Genomic DNA, 17,438 nt, shown 5'->3' with positions numbered 1-17,438 from the left:
GGATGCACTGTGTGGAGAGAAAGAATATCTTCCAAAAGTAACTAGTCAAAAAGAAGTTTTGAAAATTAGTATCAAAAGTCAAATTCTTTGCTAGACGTTCTTCCTATTCTGTGACTTTATTAGTGGGCTTTTGTACTTTTCTCATATTGTTGCTGATACAGCATTTGGTAGGGAACTTCTAAAAATTGCCTTCAATTAAATCTGTAATTTGCACTTTATTTCCCTGTGAATGAGTTCCACATTAAATGAAAGGTTTCTCTCAAACACAATATACAGTGAACAACTGGGCTTATGAGCCTGTAGGCCAAGGCTTCATAATTTATTGAATTTCTGTTGGCAGTGAAAGAGAATGCTTTATGGGAAAGAGAAGTATGCAGCTGGATGTCAGAGATGCTGAAAATTATATTTTAAAATTGAGCAAAAATAGTTTGTATGTTAAATGGATCCACTGAGACAGATTAGATGGCTTAGTCCACACACTGGACATTTAAAATAGGTTTTTAATTGCATTTCTAGCAATATGTTTTTATTGGACTGGGCTTCACAGTGGAAGAGAGTAAACCTTGTGCTTTTGTAGCAAGCCTTGCTAAATACTAACACTGAACAAATCAATTGCATTCCCATCAAGTATGTGAAGCATTTTCTAGAGCAGGAAATTAGAAAACGAAAAAAGTCGAAGATGTGAGGAAAAGTCAAACTTCCTTCAAGCCTAATCGCTATGCCTGGAAACCCAGGTAACCCAGGTAAAGAAGAAGACTTGCTAAATAAATAAATAATATAAACATTAAACATTTGTATTTCCATATGAAACAAGATTTCAGTTACATACAGGAAATAGCTGTACAAAATATGACTGTACATTATCCATAGGTGGTAGGTTTATTGACAATACCTATGACACGTTTCTTTTATTCAGATTATCTTTGCAATACATGGTTTAACTTTTCCCTTTGCCTTTAAAACAATTACATACACTCCCATAAGTGAAAAAGATTCAAAACTTCTCTAGGTGTGGAATTAGAACTGATATGGCAGAAACAATCAGTAATTGCAGACCTTTTTAATGTTTGCTCATTATTCTGATATAAAATATTTTTTTGTTTCAGTGTAGATTTCCATTCTGCATATGGTCACTGAAGTTTGTTTCTGTGTGTCAGATATGTTTGGTCCTCATATGAGTATCATACAGTGCTAAGGTGCCTTTCTAAGCATTAACTGTAGAGCAATCTTAAATTCAAAGTAGGGGGATGAAACCTATTAACCCATTAAGTTTGTCAGAACTGTTTTTGAAGACCTTGACATCTCAGAAACAATGACTTGCAGTGCATTACTCAGTCCTTGAAGATATTTCCCTTCCTATGTGGGGGGTCCAAAAACATCCATGAAAATAAGACACTCTGTATTAACTAAATACTTCATCTGTTGTGTTCTTCATCTTGGATGTGTTTGGCATAATTTCTGAGTTGTATAAAGGGAATTATGCTGCATGTTTGAAAAAATATTTATAATCTGTGTCCCTAAGACAAAACAACTAAAATATGAATGTATTTGATGCAGTAATAGAAAACAGTGTTTATTTTCTAAAAACTATGAGAATAAAACCAAAAGCAGCTAAAAACATCTGCAAATTTATCTAGTGACAAGATGTATGTTTTCTACTGAACAAAAAATGCATTATATGTGAAATATAGCTTAACTGCTAATGATTTTATAACAAGATGCTGTATTATTCATTCCCAAACTTTCCTTCTCCTCCCCTCCCTGTCCTTCTTTCCTTCTTCTTCCTTCCTTTTTTTGCTACTTTTGCCCCTTCCTCTTTGTCCCTTTCCTTTTTTTCCTCCCCTCCTTTTTAGCTGTTCTCTCCCTTTTTTTACCTTCCTTTACCCACCGCATTTTCCCCTTTTCCTCTTCCCTCCCCCCTTCCTCTTTTTCCCTCTGCTCTTTTTTCTAGAAATGTGAAAAATTCTCAGTCTCTTCCCATGCCTCAGCAAGATAAATGAACTAATTTAAAATATTTTCCATGCCTCATCTGTCCACTCCACAAGCTGTCAATGAGCTTGGATTGGGAGCATTCATGCCAATAGTCAACAGTGAGCAGTAGTATTGTTTTGAAATAAGAATGTTGTTTCCATGGCAAACTTGGAACACTTTGAAATTGTGCTGACATCCACATACTTTTGGTTTTATGCAAGAAAGATGATTCTTTATGATTTTTTTTTAAGCAAAAGGTCATTTGCCTAGCTGTCCAAGATAAAGCCATCACATTGCTCTTCTATTTTTTTTTTATCTTTTGAGACAAAGCAACAGCAAAAGAAAGGTGGAGGAAAAAATCTGTTTTAAACATAATTTCAGTTTTTGCTTTTACATTTTTTTCTGGCAGCCATTTTAAATCAGTAAGTACATTAATATCTAATGTGTTTCAATTTAGAGGGAGCTTGGCAAATTTTGGTTTGGCAAATTTTTACAACTAACTAACCCAGAACTGCTCCTCCTCTTCTGCAGTGAGATCAGATTATTCTAATATTTACTTAATGAAATTAACACTTAGAAGGACTAGAAATGAGGGAAACCTGTAGAAATAACTTGCTGATTCTGAGGCGCTATAAACTGTTTCATTTTAGATTATGGAATTTTTTTAAACTTCTTAGACTTTACAAATTTTAATGTGTCTTAAAGAATGTCATAACTTTTCTGTAATGCCTTATCACTTTGACTGTTCAAATGACACTTTTTGCTGGTTAGGTAATGATGTTAATATCAACTCTGCTGAAAATTAGATTTTGGCTTTTGGCTGAAAGCTTCAGAAGTAATCTTTTCTTTGTAAGCTGTGTAGTCCCCCAGGCTTTTCAGACATGATAAAAAACTTTCTGTGATGTAGAGCATGTTTAAATTCTGTGTGCCTTGACCCCTTCCTAAATTTAAAAAACAAAGCAAACAAAACCACACACACAAAACAAACAATCAAATCAAATCAAATCAAATGAAAAAAGACCAACCCCAACAGAAAAAACAAAAAACCCCCAAAAAACAACAACAAAAAAAGAAACCAACAAACCCATTCTCTTCACCCTGGAACAGCTATTTTTTTCCAGTTTTGACTTTGTTAGCACCTGGAACTAATATGATCCACATCTGCTGCATTTACTGTAGTGGTGCCAGGTGGTTCCTGGACAGTGGCCTGACTAGACTGTATTTGGTTTACTCATCCATGTTTTCTAATAGGGTATTGTATCCACAGTAGCTTCCCTTTATTGGAGAACAACTTGAGAGGTAGCTGTGTCCTCATTAAGTGTGCTTCACAAGCACAATATTTTACTTCCTAGAGGTAAAATGCATTCACTTACATAATAGGCCATGTCCCCTTTTCATTTTCTAATCTTTTCAGACATAAAGAAGCCCATTACTAGCCCATCATGCTAGTAGGTAGATGAAATTTTGGTATGTGTATTTGTATTGCTACCAGAGGTTTCAGTCTAAGCGTCACAAGATTCTTGTTTCTAAACATTTCAACATTCATGTTGTAAATGCTAAATGATTGCCTCTTTAGTAATTATGTTTTCTTTGGGTTGTGTGTGGACGTACCTTCTTAGTTTGTTGGTATCACCTTAGCAGCTAGTCATTTTCTGCAGAATAGAGAGTTTATTAGGTAAGAGATGGTGGTACCTTAATTTTGATAAAGAGCATCGTTGCATTTTTTCATTTTGGTAAATTGCTTGCAGGATATTGCTGAGAAGATAATCCTTTCAGTGCTGCATCTCAGTGTTCTAATTTCAACTGCTTGTTATTGAAATGTTAAGTTCTCTCTGTGTGCTTGTATGCCTTCATATGAAATATTATAAAACAATTATTACGAAATAATTACACAGAAACAGTTATCTTCCCTGCACTAAGTGTAAATCATGATACTACTTTTCGGAGCAGTGCTTTGCATTACATGACAACTTATTAAGGAGTGGAGCCTGATACAGCCATGCAGTCTCTTAGAGTTTTCTATTCATCATCTGTTAAGGACTATCCTGGCTTAGCCAATTAGATGGGATCTGTCTCTTCTGAAATCTGAGTTAAAGTCAGCCACTAGAATTTATTTTGACTGGCTTTGCATAGAGAGGATATAGAGATCATCATGGGGGATAAATTAAGTATGAATCAACAGTATGGTCTTGCAACAAAGGGCCAATTTTATCTTGGCTTGATTTGTAAAACTGTGGAGTTTTTCATCTCTGTTACAATATGATACCGGGAGCCCTAATCTGGTGGATGCTCTATCAGCAAGGCAGTGAACTAATATCTCATCACCTTTTCAACCTAAACATCCTTGCACAGCTTGTCAGATATCTTAGCCTTTGCATAAATGTCAAATTCAAGCTGATTTATGCAAATCTGAGGCAAAGTTTTAATAAATGCACTTTCTTCCTGGAGAACAAAGAAAAGGAGATCCTTTCCAGCCTTCTACATTTATCTTCCTGGAATTTTGCTCTTCAAATACTAGGATCATCCATTTCTTCATTCTTATTTCAGAATGTCTGAAAGTTGATTTTGTGAGCCTATGCAATGAGTACAGGCACGATGCTTCTATAAAATGACAGTTTTTAAGGTTGTATGATTAATTACTTACATGGTGAAATGTAGAAGTTAAAAGGTGAAGATTATGAGGAAAATTAAACCAAAAGAAGACATCCAGCATTTCAGAGCTACAGAGGAAGATTTTTTTTTCCTGTAATAAAATCCCTTTTGAAACAATATATATCCATACATAAAAACTGGACAAAGATAAAATCGTGGGAGCCTTCTTGTAAAGTGAAGGCCCACAGGCTAATTTTCATAAAATCATAAGTGGTTTGCATTGGAAAGGAACTTAAAAATCACCTAGTTCCCACCTAAATGGTCAGGGATACCTTCTGCTAGTCCATCTTGCTAACAGGCCTGTCCAACCTGCCCTTGGACACTTCCAGGAGGGGACATCCACACCTTCTCTGGGCAACCTGTTCCAGTGTCTCACCACCCTCCCAGTAAAGAAATTCTTCCTACTATCTAATTTAAATCTCCCCTCTTCCAGCTTAAAACCATCCCTCCTTGTCTTCATGCTACACACCTTTGTAAAAATTCCCTCCCCAGCTTTCTTGTAGGCCCCCTTCAGGTACTGGAAGACCTTGCACTGTGCCTTGTTGAACTTCATGTGTTTTGTATGGGACTCTAGCAGCATAGTGCACTAATACTGCTGCTGTAACTGAAGAATTAGTAGGGATTTAACTGCAGTGCTTGGTGTTGAAATCTAATTACAAATATTGAAGTGTACTGAAAAAACACAGAAGGTTATTTCCCTAGATGTGGTATGGTAGGTATCGTGGTGATGAGTACACATGTGCAGCCAAGAGTGGAATCCCTAACAAGGTCTTTTATTGCTTCCTTTTTGCCTCACCAACATTCACCAGTTTTTACCAGTTTTAACCTGGCATATCACAGGAACATAGTCCTTTTCAGGCTCAAACAAGAACTTCTTGAGCAAATGTTTTGGTTTTTTTTTTTCTTTCTATTTTAACCTATATTGTAAGGATGCTCATCACAATCACACAGTCTGTGTTTCAGGAGAGCCAAGTTTGTTTTTTTTCTACTGTATATTAGTCAGTATATTAGTCTTTCCACTGTATATTAGTCTTTCCTTTAATTATATGAAAGTTAAAATTACATAATTTTGGTATTTCCTGATAATATTTTATCAGCACTTAAAAATTGTGCATTAAAACGGTATTTATCTTTGGTGCCATGTTTAACTCGAAATTAAACATAACTTGCAAGCTCACTCATTGAAAGTGGACCCAAGACTACATTATTTCAGAGTTTGTAGAAAATAAGATTCCTGTTTCTAATTACTACTGATGCATAAGTCTTACGTTTACTTCTCTGCTGGAATATGACTAACAGAATTTCACCTACATCTAAATAATGTCTGCCATAATGTCTTTAACTTGCCAGAGCCCCGTGCTATGGGCAGTCTGAGTAGTAGGACTTTTTTTTTTCCCTCATTCTGGTACTGGTTGTTATGTTTAAAATATCAGAGGGATGCAAAATAGTCTCTTGATACTTTATCTAGCAATGTTGTCAGTTAATTTTTTATAATTGTCTAAACATGCTGAACAAAGAATTGGAATAAATGATCTGAGAAACTCTTTTTCTTCAGATGTTCTGACTCTAAACTCTGCCAGTTTCATTGCTGAAATGCTCAGCTTGATTTAGATTAATAGGGAAAAAAAGGAAACATAAAATGAAAAAAAAAAAAAAGGTAATGAGCTTGTTTCCACAGAAATACGCTATGTTGTCTGCCAAAATTAAATGCTGACTTTGTATTCTGAAAGGTGACTGTGCAGGCAACGCACACTCGCTGCTCTACAGATAATGTGTTGAATGTCTTCGTAGTTTGTAACTTCTGATTGTTGTGCATCATTAACAAGTCTTTTTGCCAGCACCTTGCTACCATCTCTAACAGTATGACTAGACTGTAATCTTTTCTCACTTCTAATCCATGTTATGGCTTTGGACTGGAGAAAGAAAAGATTAGTTTCACTGTGCATTTTGCACTGTAGTCTAACAGTTGATAAGTGAAACTTGTGCTGTCAATGTTCGCTGTGAAATCTTTGCTCTCTTACGATCTATGAGTATGCGACTGTTGGTTAAAATATGACTAACATTTCAGATCAAGAGTGTGACTGAACACAGCAGCAGTATTACTTGTCTGGTAGTATAAATTCTGAAGCAAAACCAGATTAATTAGGAAATGCAGGGGTGCTAAAGCAGGTCTAAGAAGAAAGAAAGAATTACCCATGATTTTTCATTAGTTTCCTGAATGGTAACAATGGTGTCTCTGTCTTAGTGTTTATTTCCAGTAATACCTAGAAGGTCAAAAAAGCCAAATATATCAAAGAAGATGAGAATATGCAGTGCAGTGACTGACTAGTAGTTAATAACCATCTGCAGCAGTAGAAGAGGAGCTCTTAGGCATTGATTTTTTTACATACATAAAAATTTAGTAGTTTTTAAAGGCTCTCCTGAAATAGCTTCTTTTTGTAGACTTCAGTGCCTTACTATAGTGAGCTTCTTCATGTAAGTAATTTTTCTTGCCAAACAATAGAAATACTTCTGGGAGAAATTGAGAAATTTTTTTCCTAAAATCCAGCCCTTGCTGTCTGCTGCATACACAGCTTGTGCTTATTTTCATAAATCCTTGCATCAGAAAGCAGTGTTACTGTTTTTATGTCATGATCCTGTTAGGGACTGGAATTTTGTTTTGTAAATATTACAGTTTTTGAGGAAAGCAATATCAGATTATTTACATAAAAGTTATTATGAAACCTATCAGTGGGCTTTCTTCTGTAAAATACTGGCATCCAGTATTCTCAGATTTGTTCCTTAAAATCTTTTGTGTTTATATAATTGCAGCCTATTAATATTACAGAGCTATTCCAAGATCATGCAATCCATTTACAGCAGAATATTTTTCATTTTGAGGGCAAAAAGAGGTCATTTTACCATCTAGAAAATCACTGTATATTGTTCTGTCCTATATTTCTAATCTCCAGATATATAAACAATTTTATTTACTTTCAATTTCATTTTACATCTGAAGCTCTGATTAAGGTTTATCTTCAGCTGTTTCCCCCATTGTCTCTAGCAAGCAGTAAGTAAAAATTACGTTCTTCATTTAGGATGTTGAATTTGCTTTAACTGTTGGGAATACTTAGTTTTAAACTACTGAAAAATTGTCAGTTGTGCATTGTATTAGAATGCCTGTAGTTTAGTAAATATGTTCATAGGATGTCAAACTTGTTTACAAGTAGCAAGGTCACATACCTAAATACTAGGCTCACCCAGAGAGGTGTTTAAAGTCTGTCTTCTGCAGGAGTGGTTCCAAGATTCCATACATTTTAATAAATTTCTTCATTTCTTTAACTTAAAAATTTCAGACTTCAAGCAAAGTTGGGAGGCAGAGTGAAACTTCAGTCTTCACAACCTGTGATTCCCTCCCTTTGCCTTTATGTCTTTTTCTGTGACTTTTTAATTGTTTTGTTAGTTAGTTTGTTTTAAAGAAAGAAGAACAAAACATTCATAGGATATTTTTTTTCCATGTATCAGCATACTAAAAAAATAATATTAGTGTGAGGAAAACAGGTGAAAAAGATCAGTTTAAATTCATACGCCATAATGCTCCAAGTAAAACCAGGACAGGTAAACTCTTAGTTAGAATCTAGGGAGGGAAAGAATTGCCAGTATGGGTCAGACACAATAGAGTTCAGTTTACTACTTACAGCTAATATACCTCTTGGCAAGTAGTTCAGCTAAGGTTCCAAAAGTCTATGCAAAGCAGATTTTTATAGTTTCTTCTGCTTTTAGTGCTTTTACTGGTTATTTTAATCACAGATGGGAGATTACCTGTTTGACTTATTTTTCAAAGATGAAGGAGATTTTTGTCGTATCTAAATGAGGCCATATTGCCTGATACAGTTAGACAGTATGAATTTGCTTGTACATTGAACTTCTACCTGTGTATATGTGTATACATTTCAAAACTCATAATGAAGTTTCCAGCTCATTGTAAAGCTGAGGTACATCTGCCTGATCCCTTTGGGTGTCATACAAAAGATTCAGCATCTTACAAAGAACTCGAAACATTTCATGATTCGTCAACCTTGATTCTTCTGTTTTCTGAAAGATGATGAATTTTCAGAATTTTTCTGGTATTCCATAAACATAAAGATAAATAAGATTATTTTTTTCTTGTATGTACAGTAACTTTTCTCAACCCTGCCCTTTCTGATTTATGACTTTAATCTTTTTGACACCCAAAGAGTAAAGTGCAAAGGGTTAATGTGTGTTTGCAGTTAACAGGTGTAAGGACTTTGTTCACTGCATTTAACACTGAGATCTATTCACCTCATAGTTAAAACACAGTAATTATTTTCACATTCTTAATGCAATTTGAAGTCTATATGCACATAATTACATAGGTCCAAACAGTGGACCTTATTTCTTTTATAAAAAAGTAAAATTAATTTCACTTTTCATCGGTATTACTGAGATTTTATGTAAGCATGATGGAAATCAGGACACAGTCAACACTAATGTGACATTTTTTTAAAACTAATTTTTTTCAGTACTTCCAAGTTGCAACTCCAAAAAGTACTTTTCTTAAGTAAAAAACACTTTTATTAAAATATGTCAGTTTGTCTAATGTCTTCTTATTAAATAAACATGCTGAAAGAGAACAGAAAAGTCAGTCTCTTGTAAAGGGGGAGGTGAAGTTTTGTGGCAATTTCTGTGGATTTGGCAGCCCATTTAATGTGTTACATTTTCAGTTTTCCTGACTGCAGTTCTAGTGTCCCTTCCATTATCTCTCACTGTCCTCATATTGCTTTTATTTTCCACAGTTTTTCTACTTCTGAAAGGCAGCAAACCTTAAAATATTACAACGAAAGAACAATTATACATATACATGTATAGCTGTGTGTCTTGTTCTGAAGCATTACTCATGTAATGTAATATTTTTGATTTCTGCATCTGAAAATGGCTTCATGGACGTGAATACAATTGCACAACAGGATGTCAGACTGTCAGTGAGGTCTCTGGAACATTTCTTTTGATGGCAAAATCATCTTTACCTCTTAACAGTCTTCCAGATCTGATTCTGCTACAGCAGACTGAGCTTAATTCTGATCCTTCTAGGGAATGATACCTCAAATTTTAACTAAGTTTCAGATTCCAGAAGCTACTTTTGCTTCTGCATGGGCCAAGCCATGCAGGCTGTTGGCTTTCCTAGGTTGGACATGAAGGCAGACCTAGTTTTTCATGTTCAGAATGATGTGTGAACCAGACCCCTCCTGTAACTGATGATCTTGACAGGTTAGTGCTTGCAAAACAGGGTTATTTCAGTTACAGGCTAAGTGTCAGAAGCTATGTAAGTGGTTAATGATACTGTAACATTTCTGCAGATTCTCTTCAGGATATGGACATTAACAATAGAACAAAAGTTCTTGGTAACTGGGGAAGAAGAATGTTATCTGACTTAGTTTAAAATACTTTGAATTCTTAACCATGCAGTAAAAATAAATGAAAATTAATCTTGCTTGTGTTCCCAGCATAGGCAGGTTAGAGGGCATTTGCCAAAATCAGTGACTAGCAAATTTAGTGATTTTATTCCAACAGAATATGTTTAAATTATTGAATTAAGCATTTTGTGTCACAAAGTAAAATACCTGTATTTCAGAATACCTGAGATAATTTTATAATTATTGATAGCATTTGCAGGTTTTTTTAGCCATGATTAGAGTTGCCGGAGGATAGTTCCCATATGTAATGTGTAATACAGTTGTCCGTAGAAATTACTAAAGTAATCATTCTGCCTAGCATCTTCGTTAATGTCTTTTGGCAGCAAGACAACAGTTGTCCTGTGCTTTGACTTTTTTAGTACGGTGGAGCTTATTTACTGAACTTGGGTAGCCTAGCTCATGCACCTTCATTTGTTTCATATGGGCCACTTACTTATGTGAGTTAGAAAAGAGTGACAGTATTCTGATGTGGTTTCCATTTTGGCAAAAGAAAAAAAAAAAGTGGTGTGTATTAACAATGGTAACGCTGTTGGCATGATGTTTTAATATATGAAGCAGGGAGATACAGCCTACCCAAACACTGCTATATTAAATACACAACCAGTGAACATCAAACTAGAGAAAATGAAAAGGGGCTTAGGAGCAGCCTTCTGGTGTGGTATTTATGCAAATGCTTGAGACAAGAACATTTCTAATTGTGAGGAGGTTTGCTTACTGTAACAAGTCATCTGAGGATGTTGTAGGATCTGTTTCATGAACATGTTATATTAACCATCTCTCAAAACCTAGGTATATATTTACTCTAGCTTCAAAGTGGGAGGCTAAGTGGGATGATACGTGGAATCCCTTTCTAGTTGTACTATATTTCTGTGGGTCTATTCTTTTTATTTTTCTGTTTCACTATCACTTTTTATAGATTTATGTATAAGGTTTTTTGGTTTACCTATTTTAGGGGGAGCAGGTCAACTTTCAAAGGAGTGTATGGTATTTTAAATTAAATTTATAAATAGTGATCTATATATCAGTTTTCCTACTATAGCACCAGTTGTCTTCACATTAACATAAAAGAGGCAAAAATGCTATATATTAATTACCATATTACTAAGTTATCTTGTAATTCACAAATGTGGGTTCTTTTGCCATGCATATTGCAGGGTATAAACTGTAACCAGTAAAGCACATGTAACTTTTCAGTCCTTTAGGTACTTGCAGAAGTCAAGGAAGTTGGGGGTAGAATTATAAATATTCTGTTTATTTTGCTTCTACAGAAATGTATGTTTTGCAGACAGAGAGTTAAAAAAACCTCTGGTGCCTGCATTCAGTGTTCATATGGACGCTGCCCAGCCTCCTTCCATGTTACCTGTGCCCATGCTGCAGGAGTGCTGATGGAACCTGATGACTGGCCATATGTTGTCTTCATCACATGTTTCAGGCACAAGATCAACCAAAATGTGGTAAGGAACTTTTTTCCTTATTTGTTAAAAAACAGAATGGCAGAATTGAAGAATGTTTCCAGCAAAAATAGAAGAAAGGATCCATACCAAGTTTTTAAGAGGTTCATCTGTCAGACTTCCATATGTATCAAACTTATATCTGGAAAGTTTTTCTTATGCTGTTATCTAGGAAAAATTGTACTTGATATGCCTAACACATTTTTGCATTACAGTCTTTGTTGAGTTTATTGTTTTTGGATAACAGATCTTTAAGTTCTCTGTTTTGTTAACCTGTAGTGTATTACAAATACCCAGATTGCAGTATCTTTTAAATACTCAGAGATATTTTGTTAAACAGTCAAACAGTGTCTGGCAATTATACATGTTCTGTCATCTGGTCAGGTCACACTGATATGTCAGGCTATTACCATGCCTTTTATTTCAAGACTGTGCTGAAGAGGAACCTTTTAAAGGTACTTTAAAATTAAAGTAGAAAAATGAAGAATTAGTTATTATTATCTTGTAGGTATTAATGTATTTTATTTTAATACAATAGCATTGAATTGTTACTATCTCAGTTAGGAGAGAGCTCTTGCCATTTATTTTAGTCTTTAAATACTGTATTTTATTTCCTGGAAAACTAGAAGGACTTGATGTAGTCTTGTTAAGGAAATGGCTTGTTAAGTTATTCAAGTAGAGCATTCAGTTGCTACAAACATTTTATCTCCTTTTTACCTTAGAAGTGAAAGAAATAAAACCAGGTAATGTCTGTGTAATATATGACTTTATTTCATGACGTTGTCAGTAAATCTTTGGTCTTGATGACAGGGCTGCTGAAGAGTAAGATTTTCTTTTGAGTGAAGTAAAATGTAATTCTTCCCAGATAGAGTTTCCAGTCAGTCAGTCCTGAGTGTTCACTCTGCTAGTGAGTCTTAAAAAGGGAAAAAAACATTGTGCTCCTTTTTAATACTTTTTTCAAAATTAATTAATGAGTGAAAACAGTACATTTCACATACCTTTAATTTCTTTACATGTTTTTCAAGAGAATTAGTTTGAAATTTGAGAATTTTGTTTGAAAAACAAACTTAGACTTCTTTCCACACAGGCAACTTAGGATACTTTTCTTGGCTTTCTTGCAAAAAAAAAAATTAGTTGAAAATTGCTGGGTTTGAATAATGGCCAGTAAAAATAGGGCTGTATTTTGGGGGGACAAGACTTCATACTTATTCCCTGATCAAACAGGACTTTAAGCATAAAACTTCCCCTTTTTCCCACCTCATATGGGAAAAATTGTGTATGTTGTGGCTACTTCCTGAGCCTCTTAACATTTTTAACTTCCTCTACTGTAGCTTTCTGATACTGGAATCCCCTTATGGTGTTAAACAATGCATGTGAATTTCTTCACTGTATTCTAATAGTCTCATGGTACTACATAGTAAATGCTAAAGTTTCAGATTATTTCTTCTATGTTTATACAGCCCTTAATAAAGCGATACACCTAAAGAGACCTTTTTTCTGGCATTTCTGTATTTGTGTTAGTTATTAATAGAAATACATAAACAATATTAATGAAAACATCCTTGGCTGTTTAGGGGGAATTTATACTTTGAATCTAATTTAAAAAAACAGTACAGACTTTAGCACTTAAGTTTCTCGGTGTAGACTTAGTCTGGAACAGCAAATAGATTCATAAATAGCTATTACTTTGAATGTTAAGAAATAAAATACAATCTCATCTGGAGAAGGCACAGTAGTAATAGAATGACCTGGACACCCATAAAATCTATTTTTTCATTACAATTTTCTTGATCTGTGTTAGGTGGTGTAAAATTAAAAAAAAAAACAAAACAACAGCCCACCAACTATGGAGAAACAGGTTTTTGTGTGGCTGCTACTGAAGTTATTGTGTGTTCAGAGTAGCTTGGAATGGGAATATCATGGCCTTTCCTGAAACTCAACACCAATCTGTGTGAAAAAAATCTTAATTATTAACTTACTTGCTGTTGTTTAAATCAAGATGATGAAGACAATTTGATGAAGACAAAAATTATGCAGTTTTTCATTCAGTCAAAATTTTGAATGATATTATTTCATTATAAAAAATATTTTCTGTGAAATATATAACATACTTCTGAGACAGAGGAGATTGTGTATGTCTGCATATGCTTGGTTTTATTCACTGTCTTTTGGGTAATTACTCTAATCACATCTTTAAGGCTTTGGAAGTTTTTCCACCATTGGTTTTCTTGTTATGCTTTTCTTAGCTATTAGCTATTCTTTCATGCAGAAATTGTATTGCTCTTTGCCATTAGGCATAGCAATGCATCCTTCTTTTAATAAACTTTTTTGTTTGTCTATTGTTTTAACTTCCTTGCTTGAAAGCACAACAAGGGAATTGTGAGAGATTATACTCACTTTGCAGATTTTTACACAAATCAAATAGATTGTCTTGTCAGCAAGAAAAAAAATTGTCATTTCGCAGGTGAAAACATTGTACAATAAGCAAGGACACTATCATTCTCCTTATTTCAAGAAAATAAAATTTAAATTGTTGGTTTTTTTTACTAACATAGACTCTATAGACTGTGTCTGAATGCTCAATGAATGCCTGTGATTGGTACTTTCTTCAAATTAAAAATAAATACCAACAAACTCAAACCAGCTAAAACTTAACAGTCAAAGGAAGCCCTCTGGGTGCTAGGAAAAATTGTGACGTATCTCTATAGTGGTCTTGTAGCATGCAAACCAATAAGGGTGCTGAACAACACCCTGTGTTTTTGTCTTTACCCATATATAGAAAAATATGCATTATTGCTGGTGGTGTCACCACGTTGGGCAAGGGCTTATTGCAATGATGAAGCGGAGTATACATCCAAATTATTTTTGTCTGTCATCTCAAGCAAATTGTGTCCAAAATATTCATCAATATACTTTCACAAACCTTTTTCACTGTTCAGATTCTGTATTTTCTTCAGGATTTTTTCCTAGTGTAGTTTTATGTCAACCATGGACACTGACAGGTTTTGTGAAAAATCATTATAGGCCATCAAAAGAGAAAGCATAGTTCTCACCTCCAAGTAGTGCTATGAAGTGAAGGAAATACACAAGTACCTTAAACAGGAATTTTTTAATGTTTATATGAGTTTTCAAAAATATGTTCTTCGGAGGCCCATGTACTCAAAACTATGCGTGCTCCATGTATTTGCTAAAGATAAACCTTTAGAAATAACTAAGAAAAAATTTTTAGAAAAAAATGCTAGCAGAAAAGTTTTATGCAGGATGTTACTGATTTTTCCTTTTACAGCCCATATTATTTTGTTAAATAAATTGGAGCGTCAATATGCAAGGAAGACTTTGTGATTTATCACCTATAGACAGTAGGTCATGGTTTTTTTCATTTTTCTGCTTTGACTGTGCTTGTCTCTGGGCATGAAACATATCCCTCCCACCTTTTTGTCATTAAATTGCACGAACACTAGCAAGTACATTTGAGAATAGGTGCTGCAGATTTCTTTTGGTTAAAAGCACTCTTCCATATACAAATAAAAAAAACCCCAAGGAATCCTCTTAAGATTAGCAAAGACAGCATTGAGGGACAGGGGAAGCCTGCTGAAGGCAAACGTACTCATAGCTGATGTTTATTTTGGAAAGAAGAGGCCATCCAGGCAGTCCCAGTAATATGTACTGTGAAAAGCTAATAGAAGGGGCTAAGATTTGAGTTACAATACCCATTGAATAAGAGTAAGAGTCACAAAAACCTACTTTTGCTGGTTTTTGAGCTCTTTCAAATTATCTTCTGCTACTCTTGTCGAGTTCATCTCTCCATAGCACACGGGGAATGAAGGGATGCTGTCAAATGGAAGCTGTAGATCCTTTTCTATTCAGTACTTGAGTAATGCAGTGTCATTGTTTGCCACTGTCTGCTAACTACTGCCAGCCCCTTAACATTTCAGAGAGACCAAGGCATGCCTTAGGAAGGACATATTCAAAAATCATGAGCTGGCATATTTTTTAAATGTCATGCATCATTTCTATGCCTAAATTGCAGTTCAGAGGAGGAAGCTTAAAATGATGAAATGAGAGTTATGTTCTTTTATCAAATAAGTCTTGGAATTTTGAAGGTCCTATATTCAAAACTGCAGATAGAGGAAGTTTCTGCACATTTAGATACACATCAGACACCTATTTCATTATACATATTATTTCATGTAGCTGTCATTTATGTATTTTATTTAACAAGATTTTGTGTCCTTACCATACAGAAAATGAAGGAGGAAGCATTTTCCCCTTATAATTCTGAAGTTTCCACACAGGAGGGGAGGTTAACTTTTTTTCTTTGTATCTGGTTGTTTTCTGTATTTCTGCCACTATCTCAGTTCATCCTTGCCTTAGATACTGTTAAAGGAAATCATTGCTTTTTAAACCCAGCTTTTTCAATAATCTGGTAACAACCACAGCTGTTTCTTTAATCTGATAGTCTACCTTACATAATAACTGTCCTTTCTGATCAAAAATGACATTCTTAACATCAATAAATTCTTAAGATTTTCTGACAGAAAATGTTTTCTGGGACATGCAATCAATTACAGAGTGTGCTTGTCAATATTTTTTCAGAGAAATAAATCAAGAATCCTACCAAGATAACATACTAAAAATAATCTTCTCCTTGAGCTAGGATGCATTTCTGTGTTTTATTATTTGTTCTAATAAGCAATAGCATTTCTTCTCTGAAAATTTTATTGTTAAATGAGCCTGCATTTTCTCTTCAAGTGTTACATTTTGCCTTCCGTCTTCCCTGAAGGCTTCTACAGCGTTTAAACATTATTTAAATAGAATAATGTCTCCTTGACTTTAATATTTTTCTATTATCTCATATAAGTAAAACAATTAATGCTCTCCAGTTCACTTCTGATCCCCATCTCTGACCTGCTTCTCACTCCCACAAATAACTAAACAGTCTAAAGTCAAGAATCAAAAATTAAATTAACATTTATGTTTAGATATGTTTCAAGATTTGTTTAAAAAGTGCTGATGTTATCATTCCTGTAATACTTATTATTTATGTAATGCTGCTACTTACTCTATCTACAGATAGGTAAAATAACGAAGAAGCAATTTTTTAATACATCTAAATGGTTAAATACATTATGACTATACTTAGAATATTATTTCTAGGTAAACTTGAAAATGCTGTAGAAAACATCATTGGTTTTTACTGTCTGAGGTGACCTCAACTAAATCCTGCAAATGAGTATGTCAGGCAGAGCTCTGACATGCAGAGATTTAGTGCAGTGCCTCCAGAAATGGCACAGAATATTTGTACTTGGTTTGCCCTTAGTTTGCAGGAGCAGAGAGTTTTAAAAATTCGAAATCCCAGAAACTGGTCCAGGAAAGAGGCACAGTAGGGACTAGAGGCTAAACAAAACCAGAAGTGTTTAGGTTTGGGGTGGGTTTTGCCTCTTCCCAAAAAGCAATGACATTGCTATTCATGCTCAGATTCTAAATGGAACTAATGCTGTTCTTAGTTCTCTCTTTGATATTAGTCCCAAAAATTCTATAGCTGTAGCATTTTCCAGATTTTCATGGACACATTTTAAGGTTATTATGCTCATTGAAGAAATTACTGCCTTTGAAGGTCTGAAAAGCTGTACTAGTAAATTAGCTAATATCTTTAGCGTATGTTATGAAGTATTTTCAGGGTGCTTATTTAAGATTTCTAATAAAAAATACTTTATACTTACTATTTACCACTCTAGTTGCCCCTTGCAGTAGCAGCCCATTGAAAGAAAACTTTAACTGTTCAGATAAAGACAAAAATCACAGTTGCTCACTTTTGCATAAACAAAGGCACACATCTCTGTAAGTTAATGAACAGACTGTCAGGATCATAAGAAAAAAGTGCTTTCCT

General features: G+C 34.5%; 1 protein-coding gene across 1 annotated transcript in view; it reads left to right on the top strand.

Annotated features, from left to right (window-relative positions):
* Positions 1–17,438, top strand: part of LOC103530643 (lysine-specific demethylase 4C) — a 129,988-nt gene that overhangs the window by 89,876 nt on the left and 22,674 nt on the right. Inside the window, exon 11 of the mRNA XM_030467601.1 lies at positions 11,366–11,551. Coding sequence (XP_030323461.1) covers positions 11,366–11,551 — 186 coding nt within the window. The remainder of the gene's footprint in view (positions 1–11,365; positions 11,552–17,438) is intronic.

Source organism: Calypte anna, chromosome Z, assembly GCF_003957555.1.
Source record: "Calypte anna isolate BGI_N300 chromosome Z, bCalAnn1_v1.p, whole genome shotgun sequence".
NCBI classification, from domain to species: Eukaryota; Metazoa; Chordata; class Aves; order Apodiformes; family Trochilidae; genus Calypte; species Calypte anna.
This window is presented reverse-complemented; position numbering and strand designations above follow the sequence as displayed.